Source organism: Juglans regia, chromosome 3 (assembly GCF_001411555.2).
Source record: "Juglans regia cultivar Chandler chromosome 3, Walnut 2.0, whole genome shotgun sequence".
Lineage (NCBI taxonomy): Eukaryota > Viridiplantae > Streptophyta > Magnoliopsida > Fagales > Juglandaceae > Juglans > Juglans regia.
The window spans coordinates 4,243,547-4,261,848 of NC_049903.1; the positions used below are offsets into that span (position 1 = coordinate 4,243,547).

The 18,302-nt window shown below is 31.1% G+C and overlaps 1 protein-coding gene across 1 annotated transcript; it reads left to right on the top strand.

Annotated features, from left to right (window-relative positions):
* The first annotated feature begins 1,173 nt into the window (after nt 1–1,173).
* Nucleotides 1,174–2,967, top strand: LOC109011589 (transcription factor ORG2-like). Its single transcript, XM_018992853.2, has 3 exons — nt 1,174–1,544; nt 1,659–2,033; nt 2,475–2,967. The coding sequence occupies exons 1-3, from the start codon at nt 1,227–1,229 to the stop codon at nt 2,559–2,561; spliced, it is 780 nt and encodes a 259-aa protein (XP_018848398.1). The 5' UTR covers nt 1,174–1,226; the 3' UTR covers nt 2,562–2,967.
* Nucleotides 2,968–18,302: the final 15,335 nt, after the last annotated feature.

An 18,302-nucleotide genomic window follows, 5' to 3' on the forward strand; every position in this document is an offset into this window, starting at 1 on the left:
ATGTCATGAGAAGAGTGCGATGGTTGAGTGATTGTATTTGTCAATAAGCTTGGGAGCCCTCAGCAAGGGTTGAGAAGAACGTGTGCTCCCACGTGATGTGTCACCCTTATGCGCGTGCTGTGTGTAGTAAGCCAACTTAGGGCTCGTGCATACTCGTGCAGTTTATATCTCCAAATTCGGCAAAGCTCTCTCTCTCTTTTTCTCTCTCTGCTTTAAAGTAGCATTTTAGAGCAAGTGGATGAAATATATGGAATTAAACTACTACCTAGTAGACGTCAAGTCGTTGAACTTCTTTTTCTTTCTCCTCCTCTCCTTTTTTTTTTCACTCATCAGTATATTTTTTAGATGACATAGTCTAGTATTGATAAGGCCAAAATCTCTGTTATTTAATATTATAGAAGTTTCAAAGGCTAATATCTTAACAATATAGATACGAGAAAGCTTTTAGATTATATATATATACCGTTCTGTCATGACAGAGCAATCAACTATATATATTTATTGGTATGATTATAGGTAAAGATTTCAACCAAGCGAGAGGAAAATGATTTCATAAATGTTTATTTCAAGAGAAGTACTGTTAAAGTGTGTGTTGGCTTGCATTTTTTAGTTTTGTTATGTACAAGTAAGTTTGCGTACCAATCTGCGTATTAATATTGTTGTCTTCATATTCTAAATTCAAGTTAGCACTATTTTTAATAAAATTTATTTTCTGACCAATCATATTGAATAGGTGACCGTATTAATGCACATAATTGTTTATAATTAGATTTTTTTCATAATAAAATGGAGTTTAATTATGTGTAAAAGAGAGAGATAGTATTTTTTTTAAAACAATTATGGGTAACGATTAAATTCATTCCAACTTCGGGTTTTTTTTTCCCTAATAATATAAGTACTGATAATTGGAGATTGTTTACCAAATAAGAGAACAGAATATATATAGACATGATGCACATGACGAACACATGTACATATAGACACGTAGTATGAACACTGAAGGTGAGAAGATACCCTTATTTCTTAATCATCGAGTGTTTTATAATTACTTATAATTTTCCAAGGGAAAGCAAACAAATCTTATTAAAATTCCCACAATAAAGGGAATAATAATTAATGAATGGTCATGTGGATTGATCTAAGTATAAATACATATATGATCTATGATGATCATCTCAGTTTTATTAACAATTCAAGTGGTCTCAAACTGCCAGCCCAACTACTCCATGATGTTAGCGTTATCACCACCTAGTTGGTTTTCCAACAATGGATCATCTTCTTACTTCCACCAATATTCCATAAGCCAAGACCAGAACTATGTCCACAGAGACAACGACACATTAGAGTCTGCTCTTCATTTCCTTTCCTGCGAGACCGTACAAGAAGTCGGTCTTGACCCAGCAACAGCACCAACTCCTGTTAGTCATGGTGACCCAAAAATGGTTAAGAAGTTTAACCACAATGCTAGCGAGCGTGATCGGCGCAAGAAGATGAATGGTTTGTACTCCTCTCTCCGTTCGCTGCTTCCAGAGGCAGATCAAATGGTATTAATCCCACCCTTACTAAACAGACCTCAAATCACCATATTTTCCATTTGAACTCACTTTACATATATATATATATTGCTAATTTTGACAGTTTTAATGATATTGTTACAGAAGAAACTAAGCATTCCGACCACGGTTTCACGGGTGCTAAAATACATACCAGAGCTACAGAAGCAAGTGGTGGGACTGATTCAAAACAAGGAAGAGCTTTTATCAATGATTTCTAGTCAAACAGATATTGAAACTCAACATGAACATGAGATGATGAACCAACCTAAAACTATCGCTCGGAGTTCTTTGTCTACTGTTTCAGCAAGTCGACTTAATGATACGGAAGTTATGATACAAATATCCACATGTAAGATCAATAATAATACTCCATTATCTGAGATCCTTCTCAGTTTAGAGGAGGTTGGACTTCTACTACTAAATGTGTCATCCTTTGAGTCCTTTGGAGGGAGGGTCTTTTATGGTCTTCATCTTCAGGTAATAATTCGTTCTTGTTACTGTCGATTGCTTCCTTTTGCTTTCTCATTTGTCAGCATCATCATCATGTACAAGAGCACTCAAATTCCTTGTGGGAAAAGTAGAAGAAAGGGAAATATGGATACAGAAAGAAAAAGTCAAATCTTATATATTATATATATAATCTTGTTACATTATATATATATTATATTATATATATATATATTATATTATATATATATATATTATGCAAGATATCAAGGGAAAGGAATTTAAGACTTTGACCCTTTTAGGAGAAAAATTGCAGAGCTTTATAAGTTCAAATCTCTCTTCCGAGTTCTTCTCAAAATCATGTGCGCAAAAACCTTCTTCTGATAGGAAATGGTCTACTGCATTATTAACTAATCTAGTCACACAATAGTCTGTTCTAATGCCCTTCTTGTTCTGCATTGGGTTTTACAGGGAGAAAGAAATCAAATATTGGAGTTCGAGATTCTGAGTGAGAAACTCATGTCCCTGTATGATAAGAGAGAAGCTCCATTGCCCTGAAACCGGGCTCTAGATATTTTAACCAGACAACTGGTGCACAGAAGCAAGCTAGTGTGAAGTAGATGTGCACGTGTGCAGAAACATTAACCGATTGATGAACAAATTATAGGCCGGAAATTTGCTTGGCATGCATGCATGGCCTGCCTATTTTTATAAAACGCAGTATCTCTTCCCTTCGAAAGGAAATATTTGTGGTTCTTTGTAATCCTATAGTTGCCAATGATCGATCAAACAGGTTGAGCTGGGCTAGCTTGGCATAAGCATATTGAATCATGATGACTAGCTTTGCCATTCTAAATACAGTAATTTTAATAGAGAAATGTTTAGCTACAAAGATTTTGTAAAAGATTTGACGTAATTTGATGTGGTACGTATGTTAAATTGTAGATTTACTTTTATTGTAAAACTACATTAATCATGCCACTTTTTATGAAATCTGTAAAGACAAAAATTAATACCATTTTCAACAAATTCTAGGTGATAGATATGATCCGGAATTCAAAGAATACGATTATATACGATCGTTTTGAATCACAAATTTTAGGTCCATTCTTCTAATAGCTGGCCTCGAAATTCGTTGATTCTAGTGGGAGCTGGGAGGATCAAGAGAAGCCTCTTAGGAAATAATTTGATTGGGCCAATATCCATTCTTGGTGGGCCAAAATGATCTTGGACTTTCGTATGTCCACATTTTTGTATCTAGGCGTTTTTGAAACACCTAGCTGTAAATTATATATGAGAGAGAGAGAGAGAGAGAGAGAGAGAGAGCGAGCGAGCTCCATTGATACTTTGCTATTGACAGTGTAGTGTGGACAGGCGGCAGGAGGCAGGCAGAGTCACGGAAAGAAAAGGAGGGACTTTGCCGACAAAGCGAGAGCCCGACAGAAATTCAAATGTGCAAAGGAAGACTTTAGTGTAGAAACTAAAGCCGCAACATCGATAAATTACCACAGTTATAAGAGATTCTCCTGTCGATTATTGTGAAAAGGTAAGAAAAGATATGATCTTTGTGTTGAATTTGAAGGCCTGCCTGCCTTGTGCAGTCATCAAAAGATCTGAATTCCATTCATTTTCAACTGAACTGGGTTTATAGCTAGCTTGGTTACCCGATATTATATATGGAGTAATAAATCCTCCTTTTTGCAATGTTGACATTTTCTCCCCATTTCAGTCTTTTCAAATGAGAGTTAAGTAGTGAAACTCACATTTTGTAAGCATGCAGTAACGTTACGAATTGTTTGTTTTTTTTTTTTTTTTCGTAAAAAGAAAGAAATAGATATGAAACATAAATTTATAGGCCTAACTCATATTGTAAAATTAGTTTTACAAGAGAAGAATGTTCATTTTTTATAAACATGTTCAAGATCTTATCCATAAGCAATGTGATATTATTTCTCAACATCTTCCCTCACGTAAATATCAATATTTTTCTTAGTTCTTGTCATGCGATAAATATTGTAGGTCTTTATTAATCCTGTAATAGACTATGATATTATAAAAAAATTTATAGACATAATTTATCTCATTAAATCAATTCTATATCTATTTCTTATAAATATGTCTAATATTTTATTTATAAATAATATAAGATTATTTCTTAACAACACGTACACATATTTGAAGTATTGGAGTTGGGAGTTAAACCCAATCTGGGTAGCCCAAAGAACTGAAGTTGTAAAAGTAACGTCCTGCTGGAATGAAAGAAGTTGGTCGGTTTTTACTTTTGACATTATAAAAAAGGGCATTGCTACACAACCTCCACCACACTCCACACTCCACACTCCACATTTTTTTAAATTTTTTAAATTTTTAATATTTTTTTAAATTTTTTTTTTGAGTTTATTCTTTTTAAATTATTTCAAATTATTTATTCATTATTTATATAATAAATATTTAATAAAAGAAAAAAATAATAAAAATTAAAAATAATGTGGAGTGTGGAGTGTTAGGAGGTTGTGAAGATTTTTTGTATAAAAAAACTGTAGAAAAATGTGTGCGGTGAGACCGTAAAAAAAAAAAAAGACAATCCGCAAGTTAGAGATCCTAAAGCATTCAGTTCTATAAAATTTCTTATAATTTAGTTAAAAAGTATTTTTTTCTAAATTTTTTTCATATTTCAAAAACCTTTTAAATCTCATTCTCTATCAATTCTTTATTTTATTAAAATAATATTTCTCTATTATTTCTCTATTACTTTTTTCTCTCACTTTATTTACAAATTTAACTATTCAATATTTTTTCTTATGTTTTGAACTATTACTTTAGTGAATATTTTAAATAAAAATTTAAATTATTTTCAATATTTTTAAAATTATTATTATTATTTTATATTTTTATAGTTATTTAAATTATTTTTAAAACTATTATTTAAAACTATAACAAATATGAGTATGAGAGAAAATGTAAATGATTGGAAGAATAATTAATTTAATTGAAATGAATAAAATATTGATAAAAGTGATTTAGGGAATGAATAGTAGTTCTCCAAATATGGGAAACCACTATTCATTTCCTAAATATTTTCTCTAAAATAAGGATCCGGAAGGAGGGAGGTTTGGGAGCATTCCCTAAATTTTTCCTCAAATTATAGGGAAAAATGAGATATGGGAAACCCAATAGGAATACTCTTAGAGCACTCACATCCGATTCTCTAAATTTTTTTCTAAATTTTAGCTAAAAATGACATTTCCTTTAATTTTATCCTAAATTTTACTCATTTTTAAAAAACTTTTTACATCTCATTCCCTATCATTTCTCAATTTTATTAAAATAATATTTTTCTATTATTTCTCTATTACTTTTTTCTCTCACTTCTATTTACAAAATTAACTACTTAATATTTGTTCTTATGTTTTGAACTATTACTATAGTGAATATTTTAAACAAAAATTTAAATTATTTTTTACGGGTTTGATAATATTTTTAAAATTATTATTTTTATATTTTAGTAATTATTTAAATTATTTTTAAAATTATTATTTAAAACTATAATAAATATGAGTATAAGAGAAAATGTAATTGATTAGAAGAGAATGTATTTTATTTATTAGAATAAAATATTAATAAAAGATGATTTAAGGGATGAATAGCGGTTTCCTATAATTGATTAGATATAGGGAACCACTGTTCATCCCCTAAACCAAAATCCTAAAATGGGGAATGAGATGAGAGGGGGTTTTTGAGCTTTTCTCTAAATTATTCCTATAATTTAGGGATAACAGTGATATGGGGATGCGGATGAGGATGCTCTTAGAGCACTCTCAATAGCTTATTCATCCTATATTTTAAAATACATTACCAAAATTTATTTTTTCTATTTTATATAGTGACTTTTATAATATATCATACATCAGTTTATCTATTTTTTCTTCACATCATTTAAATATTAAATATTTTAATATTTTTTATTCATTTCAAATATTTTCTCTAACTATCAATAATATCCTCATATATTTTGATATTTGCAATATCTCCTCATATATAATATCATATAATTATGTTTTATTTTAAATTAATCTAAATTTATAAGCTAAATCAAAATAGAAATTCACATAATAGAATGAGACAAAATAGCAAGCATATTAATGAGACAATATATATATATATATATAAATTAATCTTCCTAAATCTGAAGAGAAATAGAATGAAAAATAAAATATTTTAAGACAATGTATAAAGGAAAGCACCTCGTTTAGTTCAAATATCTGATGCTACCTAATAAACAATGATCATCTTAAAAGAAATTAATCTTCAAGGATAACAAATATTTGCACGCAGTATGGTAAAGAAAGTATAGCAATAAGCTAGATCACCAAGTCGACAAAATCCATCATGACTCAATGGATTCAATCACTTCAACCAATATTGTATAGAAGCAAAAAGTGAAGAGAAAAACACATCCAGTATGTCTCTTTCACATTGTAGAAGAAGGAAAAGTAACATTTTCATCAATAAAATGAGACATTGTCATATGCTGAACATAGCGATTAAAACAAACTCTATAATAAACTAAGTTCAGATTGCAAATATATTCATTCACATAATACTCTCAAACCATTCACAACAACACTTTAGTGTGCCACCATAATAATTTTCCTAACAAAATAAAATCTGGACTATCTACTGGCTGCATTGTGGCTTCAAGTTTGTGCATAGTTCTATACAAAAAATTATCAAATTAGAACTTCCAAATGTGGCTGAATTTGTGGCTTCAGACTTGTGCTATGTTCTGTATAAAAAAACTATCAAATGAGCATTCCCAAAAGTGGTTGCATTGTTACTTTTCAAAAAATGTTAATTTGCAGCCCATACAACTTCTAAGTCATGGCTTTCTAGAACTTTGCTTCTCAAGTATTTCCACTTGGAGGCTATCGAAATACTTTTGTTTAATTTTGTTCAAAGTAATACCAAGTTACTAGCATACAACCCATGCACATGTGTATTCATTATTTCCATGCTTTTGTTTAATTTTAATTACTTTTTTGATGATGCGATAGTATCCACACAAACTCCTACACCCATATTCTAAGCAGAAAAAATTGAAGTTTTCATGTATTTTAGAGAGAGTGAGAGATAGAGAGAGAGAGATTTCAATGTTTACCTCAACAATGAGAGCAGAGCTTGAAGCTGGATGATCAGTGATGAAAGCAGTGAGCGTAATCGAGGAAGAAGGCTCTCCTTCTGTCTTTGGCGCCAAGCAACGGAGGAAGCGTGAGAAAGTGAGAGAGGGTCTGAAATGAGAATAAAAGAAATACAAATGAATGCAGAAACGAGAACGAGAAGGAAAGAAAAATTAATTTAAAAAGTTTACATTCATGAACAGGATCCTGTAGATGTAGCGGGATCATTATATCAAAATGTAAAATGTTTGTAAAATACAAGATTTGATGGAATCCTCTATTAACAACATTTCTTTATATTTTGAAGAAAAATCTATTTTACAAAAATCGTTGGAAGTGCTGTTAGAAGTGTCACCAGCAAGCTGTGATTGTCAAAAGCAAAGGGGCCTGAAAACAATGGAACTCGACCGACTTGTTTCTTTCTTTCCTCTCGAAGCTTCTTAGCCTCTGTACGTCCTATCTTTACATTCGCGGGCCCTGGGCGGGAGAGAAAGAGAGGGAGAGATGCATGCATCTCTTACATGAAGACAGGTCGTATATCAACTTCGATATAATTGTCAATATATAGGGAGCATCTATGGTAATGGGATGCCCTTTTTGGTTGTTTGTGGGATGCCCTTTTCGGATAATAATATCATGAATCTTTCTCATAGATTTATCCCTCTCGTAGATTTCTTGATCGAGGAAACAAAATCCTCTTCAATTATCTAATTAAATTAGACAATACAGAGAATTTGGACATATTATTCAGGTTGCATGACCCATAAAAGATCGTCTATTAATATATATTCACTCTGCCATAATTAAATTGCATGGCCACAATTTGAGCGCATGCATATGAATGGAAGGACAAAATTAACTTTATTCATCTCAATTAAAAATAAGATATATAGCATATCATTTGCCTTGAAATGGAGGACTCGTATTTCATGTGTCCAACAAATCCTCTTTCATACCCGGTATAGAAACATCGATCGATCTCATGACAGCCTAGCTAGCAGACGTTAGAGCCAGAACATTGTTTTTAACTCAGGCCTGAATTATGGCGGATTATTCATTTTACAAGAAATAACTGATAAAAAATAAATAATTTTCTTAGAGTGTATAAAACGCCTTAGCAATTGATACTTCGATCGGAGGGACGTACAAAAAAATAACTATAAAATAAAGAAATACATTAGTGAGAACGTTCATGCGAAAAGATCAGTTATTATAATAATGAAGTTAAGGGTGAAAATTAAACTCGTCAAAATAAGATTCCTCCTACTTTCCTTGGACCTGTCAATGTCATTACCTAAATTTAGACAGAGTTATGTTGTAACAAAATAGGTCATGTACGTACAGATCTGCTTGGACTTGGGTTGTTGCCCTTTTCCGAGCCATATATAGGCCGGTAGCTTCAGCAACACGAGATTGTACATGCATGTTCTGCATCTCGAACTCAGACATCAAATTAGCACACCCGTGAAAGCAGCTTGTAATTAGGTTTTGCTTTTGTTTTATGCTTAATTTCTTGTGTCATAGGTTCGTGAGAGTCTATGAGATCAGACATTAATATATGTATATATATATATATTTATTTATATTGTTTGCATGAGTACCGTTAGGTCCGTGCATGAATATGGATGAGCTAGAGTCGATGAAAACGTTAATCATTTCATAACTATATTATATATATAACTTCATAATAAAATGATATTTTTTTCAAATTTAAACACATCACAAAAAAAAAAAAAAAAAAATAGTTAGGAAAATTATTAAGTAATTGTCCGGTAAAAGTAATTTCGATCGTACCCGTCCGCGGTGGTATCTTTAATGGATCATTTGTTGAATAGGACGACAGCTCTTAAATATTGATTGGCAACAGTAGTTGGAAGCAGCATATGTGGCTCCTAATTAATTACAATAAGCTAGCAACGTACATCTGCATGCAGGACCTATATAGCTACCACATGAGGTATCAGTATGAGTGCTTGAATTAGTTTGTTATATATTAATTAGGATGTGGAAGTTGAATCGTCAAGGGGGGATGTTCGATCTGCCTAGCTCGTTAGATCGATCTAATATTGCTCTTAGATGTGGGACTAGACGTAGTGTTGCTTTCATTCTTTTTCAAGTGGCTGATGCAGTGGTTCTAATTAATTAATGACTCGCATGAATATGTTATAAGCTAGCTTTGGGTACTACTTGTAGTACATGCATGCATGGAATCAGCACATAAATTATATACTATAATGAGTTTGAAAGAAATTGTTCGATCTCCAAGGGAAGTGGGGATTCTCCTCATGTCATTTTACTGCGCACGGATGCTAGCTAGCCATTGTATATAGAAAAGAGTATTGATATATACGCAACATATTTTGTAATAATATTATGTGATGATGATATTTTTGTAAAGTAATATTAATTTTATAAAATGTTTTATAAAATTATCCCTTATTTAACACCTTATTATGAAATAAATTATAAAAAATATTGTGTATAAATTATTTTTTTATAAAAAATGACTTCCTAATCACGAGTGATTTAGATTTAGAGATGAGTCGAGATGGGTTGAAATAGTTTATGAATAATAAAATAAAAATTGAATTATTTATTATATTTTATGTAAAAATTTAAGAAAATTATTTTAAAATTAAAAAAAATTAAATTATTTATTATATTTTATGTAAAAATTTAAAAAATTTATAATAATAAGATGAGATGAATTGATATAAATTAAAATGAATTACGAATACAAACCAATTCCTAATATTGCAATGACAGACTGACAGTACGATTTTGGCAACAAGTAAATATTACACGAGAATTTGCCTGATTTGCGAAAGCTCAAAGCACAAAAGTTTTATAATATGGTAGTGCTACAGCCCCCCGTTGGGGCTGTAGTATTATTTAATATATATTTTATTTAAATAATTTTTATATAGATTTTTTAATATTTTAAAATATTTTAAAAAAATAAAATTAAATTAAAATATTATTAAGAAAATATTTTTTTAATCCAAAAGTAAAAAATATATATTAAAAAATATTTTCTTAATCATGAAGTAAAATAAAAAATTATAAAAAAATATTTAAAATAGTCATATTACAGCCCCCATTGGGGGCTCCCGTTGAGCTTAACATGTACTTTTTTATGTGTAATTTTTTAATTTATTTTTTATATAGATTTTTTTTACACTTATAAATATTTTTAAAAAATAAAATAGATTTAAAATATCATTAAAAAACACTTCCTTAATCAGAAAGTAAAAAAAAAAATCATTAAAAAACACTTCCTTAATCAGAAAGTAAAAAATAAATCATTAAAAAACAATTTCTTAATCAGAAAGTAAAAAAAAAAAAACTTCCTTAATCAGAAAGTAAAATACAAATCATTAAATATTAATTTTTATTCTACTTCGTAATTAAGAAAATATTTTTAAATAATATTATAATTTTTATTTTATTTTTTAAAATATTAAAAATTATTAAAAATATATATATAAAAATAAATTTAAAAAAATATATAAAAAAATGCTACATGCCCCAGCGGGAGCCCCCAGCGGGGCATGTAGCATTTTCCTTTATAATATTTGTCATGAGTTGACGTCATGTAAATCGCAAATAGCCTGGATTGTTCTCGTTTGCTTTTATAAATAAGATAAATAAGATGGACGTGAGATTAAAATTAAAATTTAAATAAAATATTTTTTAAATATATATTTTATTTTAAATTTTAAAATATTAAAATATTTATTTTATTTTATATAAAAATTTAAAAAATTATAATAATTAAATGAATTGAGAGGATTTGTAAAAATAAATAAAATCTTAATTAATTCAAGATATTTCCGTATAAGATATGAAAATGATTCATCTTATGATAATGATTAATTAGCCAAACGATCGATTAGAACAGTCGTCAATTGACTTATAATTATTAGAGAAAATGGATCGAGTACTTCGATCTGAGGATTTAGATGAGGAAAATTCTACTTAAAATGAAACTCGATCGTAATGTTAAGGTATCATCATAAGTTCATAACGTACGTACGTATTGAGATTTGATAGTACTGATCTCTTTAAAAAAGTTCATTATAAAATCAGAGAAGTCAAAGTTCATAGATTTGATTGAGATTCACATTCCACACTGATAATTTTGATCAGTAAAAATGCCGAGATTTTCGAGGAAAAAGTTAAACCCAAATCACAAACGGGAGGGATATTTAATACATTGCTCGCCCTAATTTTGTGGCTGGAATTATCATGAGTTCTCTTTTGGGTTGTCGAATATATGTGATGATCAATGCTATTATAATTAATTTCCCAAATCTAATCATATTCTTTAATTTCTTTAAAGAGAATATTATTGATGTGGTATATATATTTATATATATATAATTTGAACTCCATTATACAATCTTGAATTAGGGAATGCGAATCCAAATTTCATTTTAGTTTCAGTTTTAAATAAGCTGGAAAGATCTATTAGTATAGTGAGACACCTAATTCCAATCCCATGCATCTGCAATAATATCGAGGTGACAATATGTGACACGACCCATTAATTAAACACGAATACGATACGATGAAAGCGGGTTAGGGTTTAGACTTAACGAATTGACCCTTTAAGACAATATTGCTTAACAGGGTGATAACGAGTCAACCCGTTATGACCCGTTAAGAAAGTTAAAATTATAATTATATCCTTATATCTAAAAAATAAAATTATTGAGATTTTGGTTTTGATATTTTTATTATTTAGATTGTAATTTTAGACTTAATTTTATATTTTGTAGATATTTTGATTTTAACATTTATATAAAATTATGCTCAATTTAACTAAATCAAACGGGTTAGTTTCGGATATGTTCAACCCTTTTACATAAATGAGTCAAAACGGGTTGACAAGACCAGTTATGTTAATAAGTCGTGTTAGGGTTTGAGATTTTGACACGATAAGTTTAACGGATCGGATTAGGGTTGACCTATATAATATAATATATATATGTCTTGATACGATATAAATACAACCCGTTCGCATGATTTGATACCCTTACAATAACATAGGTTTGGAGAGATGAAAGATTGTTATCTCAAACTGTGTAATTTATACATGTATGCCCCATTTAGGGTGCCATGATTTAAAAAAAAAAAAAAATCTTGAGTTTTTTCTTGTTAATTAAATTACGTTAATTTATAAATTTATTTTGTAAAATTTTGTTATGGTTAAAATATTAAGAAAAAAAATAACAAAAGAAGTGAAAATTGATCCTATATATGGGAAGGAAGACATTAATTAATTAATGAAAAATTCTTCACATTAACTATTATTTACTACCTCACATCTTATAAAATAAATAAATAAAAAAAAATTATAAATATAAAATGTGAGAGTAAATAGTGATTAATGTATATCATTCTTCTTAATTAATATATAGCCTTCGTACTCATCAAGACTTTAATCGGTTTCCGATAGTAGACTTTAATTAGAAAGCTAATTCCAAAGAACGAATATTATCCTTTAGTACTACTGCACGAATATGAAAAAATAAAGAAAAAAGAGTAACCAATATTTCCATACCAACCTGATCTTTAATTCGATCCTTTTCTGATCTTTTTCGTCTCATCATTTTTCGCTCTCGTTCTTTTCTAAGTAGAACAACCTCTGACGTCCACCAAAAGGCTACCAGTTTCTTTCCTTCTTTTTAGAATGGGCCCTGGGATTTGAATAATCACAAAGTCATTAATTTTTGCAATGAAAATGTACGTACGTTTCCATGGGTTGGCTGAACCAAGACATAAAACGAGAGTGGGGTCTGACGATCATGACTGGTAACGACTTGAACCGGTAACGACTCCACCTCACGTCCTCGCTCACCTATACAAATTAATACTCTTTAAAATTTCTCAACCTGCTTTGCTAGCTAATTACCTCGAAGCCTCTCTTTTTTGTTGCACCCTTTTCTCAACCGGCCCTCTCTCGTCTTTCCTCTCTCTGGCCTCTGCCGTGCCGTACGTACACTTCATCATGTTGGCAATGGAGGATGACGACAATCGAAGACGCATGAACTCGGGCATATGATCGGAAAAGAGAGGCATCCATTGTCCGATGCAGGGCTTAATTATGTTAAGTTATTTTAGCCCGACATCCATCATGGTTCTCGTTCTGTTGACTGTATCCATTTTGGTGCTTCCACTGGTGCTGCCACCACTGCCGCCACCACCGCTGATGCTTTTATCCGTCCCGGTTTTGCTGATGATTGCCCTGGTTTTCTTGGCCTTATTGCCTTCCGAAGTGCCTAATGTCGCCGTCGCGGGGGCTTCCCTTTGATCTCAAGCATTGTTTTCTTTTTTTTTTTCTTTTTTTTTTTTTGTGAAAAGATGGATCAAGATTAATGGAATGCGTCCTATCGGGATGTCTAAGTTTGTGATTATGTTAGGAGCTGGGAGCTCTTAATATAGGGATAACAATCTGGCGTATATGTACACAATCTTGTCATGAATGCCTTCAAGGCCACATAAATTACTATGTGGCCGCAAGGCCGAGGATGCCTTCAAGTTCGAACTAGTACTGGCCGCATAAATTGGCATTATATGCTCGATCCTAGGCCAAGCACCGCGTGGGAAGCTATTTTTCTTCAAGGGTTCATCGAGTAAAAGAAAGCTGCAAGACTGAATACCATTTTCAGCTGTAAAGACTAGCTTGCAGCTTGTCGGTTAAAGAAAACGTGAAAGTTGTGAACAGGTTATATCTTTCATGTGTTGAAGGAGAGATTCGAGAGCTGCAAATTAGTTGTAAAAAGTTAAGATAGAATGAAGATTTTTTTTTGCTAGATGAATGAAGAAATTTATACACGAATGGAGATCATCTAATTTTTCTTGGAGATATAGCTAAAGTCTGAAGTTTTCTGTCGCTGGTTTATGGCTTTTGGCTTCCTCTTCCCCCCACCCCATCCGCCGGTTGCTTTCTTTCTTCTGCATTAGAGCTAGAGAAGTAACGGAAGGCAATGATCTGCTAACTTAAGTTCCTTCACCAAAATGGCTAGAAGTTGAAGCACCCTTTTTACCAAAAGTACTATTGCGAGCAACTTTTTCTGACTTCTGAATCATTTTTCATGAAAGAAAAATCCACCAAAAGGAACCCAAGTTCTTTAAACTATGAGGCATTCCAAACCAGTCTATGGGGTATATTAATCCAAACTCGATTCTGCAATCTCGATTTTCTCCTACATTCGCTTAAATTTGTTTCTATTCCTCTATCTAGCAACCAAAACAGAGTAGTAACAATGTCATCACGCCCGTGTAACATTTTTCCTAGAATGTTGGTGTGCACAGCCTAGTCTACGAATGTTGGTGTGCAAGTATTAATAGACAAGGAGAACCACTATCTAAATGTAATTTTACATAGGATCGGAGCATCATTGCATGCATAACCATTTTTCAGTTTGTAAAGAAGTTCTCCGCAAATGATACTACTCAACAGAGTCGTCAAGACGTGACCAGATAAAGAAATCTGGGAAAGGTTGCTGATCAAAGTTAAAGTTGGCCAAAAATGAAGTTTGGCATTACTTCGGTCCCACTTCCTCAAACTTTTCACTTAAAATATATATATATATATATATATATATATATATATATATATCCCTAACATGAAACCTTTGCTTGCTAACCGCCTAAAAAGGTTACACGGACTGATATATAGTTGATTTTAAAGTATCGGCCGCTGTGGCTTCCAACCATAACTATTCAAAAAATGAGTACCTTGGTTCATACCAAGATGGTGATCATCTCTCATAGATTTGACACACTCGCTCCTTCACAATTAATTAGTGAGCAATATCGCATGTCCGACGTTATATAATCATCGCGTGTATCAGATGTGTGCTGCCAATTGCCAAAGCTCTTCATGTCGATCTATTCAATCTTCAGCTATCAGTACTTTTATATTCATGTTTACCCTAACCTAACCGAGGATCCAAGTACTGATGCATAAGTACTAGATTTGATCTCAATCTAACATGCCACAGTGGCTGATTGTAGAGCATTGATTCTGTCACCAACCATAGCCTATTCAAAAATTGTCCTATGTTTAACCAAGATACTCGGGCTAGCTCAAAAGTAGGCGATTCACAATCCAAATTGATTGGAACAGGATTTTTGTGATCAAGAGACCTGCATCCACTCCTCTTATATCTTTTATTATTATTGTAACAAATGGTATAAAAGTTGCTTGATAATAAAAAGATCGAAGTAGAACAACTACATATGTGTGCATACGTGATCAAACATAGAAAGTGAGACAGAAACGCGCGCCAACACAAGCAAGCAATGCTGAGGAAGGAGATCTAGAAAACCTCACGAGGGTATTGTCTCTCTTCTCTCTCTCTCTCTCTCTCTCTCTCACACACACTGTCACACACACACACACACACACACACACAAGTGGCACCTCTAACCACCAACCCTTTCCAAACCATGCATTAGGGACTCCAAACAACGACGTCACGGGTGCCATCCCCTTCCCATGTTGTAACCCACCTGCATTGTCTGTACAAAAGTAGGAACACAAAAACACGAGGACACAAAATCCACCATCCCCTTTCCTCGGAACACCCAACATCGATTCCTTCAACATTTTGCTTGACCCATATGATTGACCCGAATATCATTCCTATTCGGCAATCCCTTAAGGACAGGTGCAATAATGGCCCCCACAACCAAACATGCACTATGTCCAAGACGTACGTGGCAAGTGGACCCAATAACAACTTGATTGATCAACGGAAAGATTAATAAAGGATCGATGTTAGATTGATATTAAATTTGTACCTTTCTATATGATCTTTATCCTTATAATCCTTCGGTTGCTACCTCAACCGTTGCTTTCTGATTAAGCGTGTTGTTAAAACAATAATTTCATGTTACTAATATATATATATATATATATATATATATATGCGCACTAAGTCATGTACTGGTTCGTGCACTTCTTTCTGCATGCTTAAATAATATTTATTTTGCTTTACTTTGAAGAAAACAAATTGATGAATTAAGGAATAAGCCTTACCTGAAATCGGAAAATAGTCACTACACAAGGAAACGTACGGACATAAAGTTAGCAAAGAATAAGCAGTTAATGGTTTTAACTTTATAGTGGGATTAGACTAACTGATTCTTCAAAACCAAGTCATGGGTTGATTAAGAGAAAAATTTTAAATATAAGTTTCACACCCCTGCACACTATTTAAAAATATGTAATTTTATTATTTTATTTTTATATTTTATATTTAAAAAATAAAATTATATATATTTTTAAAATTGCACGACTCTAATTAAAAACCATCCGATCTTCTGGGCCAATATTATTCTTTCTTCGCAAGGCCTCGGTTGGAGAGAGACCGAGGGAGATGCATTGTATTTAATTTGTACAAAGAAACACACACAGATTCATATATATATACACGTCATGATTACGATCGAATCTAAGATAGCAATCACCTCAATCGAAAAGATGAAAATCAAGCATTGGAAAATCATACCCAAATGTAATTCAGAAATTATTAATTCCATGCACGCGGCACCCTCATCTTGAAAATTTGATATATGATGACTTTGTGATCACGATTTTCCTTTTACCAGCCCCTTCGTCAAAAAGTTTTAAATATTTTGTTCTATTTGCCTTTTTTTATTTTTTACTAAACACTTGTAGTTGATTAATTCATATACAACTAGTTAGGGCAACGTGCGCTGCACGTATGCCCAGTTGTCTACTATTAAATGCTGCGAGATGCATAATAGGCAGTAAAATATGACCAATTTCATATAGGATCATCGTGCAAAGTAGATAATTATATTATCACAAGCAGCATATGAGTAAAGATTTTTTACTAAATCATTTCCCTTTTTATCTCATATTATAAACCCTAATATCAATGATTATATCAATAGTATTTTTACGAGTTCAGGATAAAATAACATATAATGAGAATCTTGGATCTTGTTAGGCAACAAACTCAAGAATTGAATGCACTTAAATGAAATGTAACATCCATAAGCAAATTAAGACTATTTCTTTTACTAAAAATAAAATATTGTTTGGTTAAGTTTACCAAAATCTCTTGTTTAAAAGGCTGGTGTTTCTGTAATATTAAAAAATAATATTCTAATAATATTTTATTTAACTTTTAATTTTCATTTCAACTAATATTATCGCAATTAGGATCTAACCTATCAAAAAAAAAAAAACCTCAATATCCAAACTCACCTAATCGGCAAAAGATAAAAAACATAAGAGAATCGGATTTGATGAGAAAAACAGAGAGAGAGAGAGAGAGAAATTGATGAGAACACTGTTCATCCCTTACTTATTTTCAAATAAAAGTCTTTTTGAAAATAGATTTTATTCCAAAATTTTCATATCATATCCCATCTCCTTTTTAAACATAACTGAAATACAAAACTTTTAAAATAATCATTACAACTTTATCAAAATTTCAAATTTCAAATTTCAAATAATTTATCTTTTTAAATTTTAAAACAAAAATAATATTATAAAATTATAATATAAGTGTCTGGTAATATTTTAATTTTATAATATTTTTTATTTAACTCTTTCTCTCTTTCAATTATTTTTTATAAAATTTCATCTCATCTAACTCTCTCCAACATTATATAAATTTTCAGGAAAAAATTAAAAATGTTCTAATATATATTAACATATTCTAGACCATATTATTTAGCACTAGAAATAATGTTAAATGATTGCGTTAGTTCAAAGACAGTTTAGCTCTTAATTTAAGAATGTAAACCAGACCATCTTAATTTACTTCAAAATTTTTCATAACCCTTTTTAATAGTACTAAAACAGAAGCAATATAAGAAATAATAACAATGAAAAACATTAATTTATTTAACATTTTCACACTTGGCTGAATAAAATAGTAATAATGACATATTATATTTTTAAATTATTAAGAAGTTATAATTTATTTCCTTATGAAAATTTGTAATTATACTAACCAACCTACTATTATTACTCTTAATAGTTATAGTTGGATGCGCATGTAGAATATTTGTTATTTCCAAAATAAATATATAATGTGTCAGTTTTAAAATTCAAAACTACAGTGATAAGTAT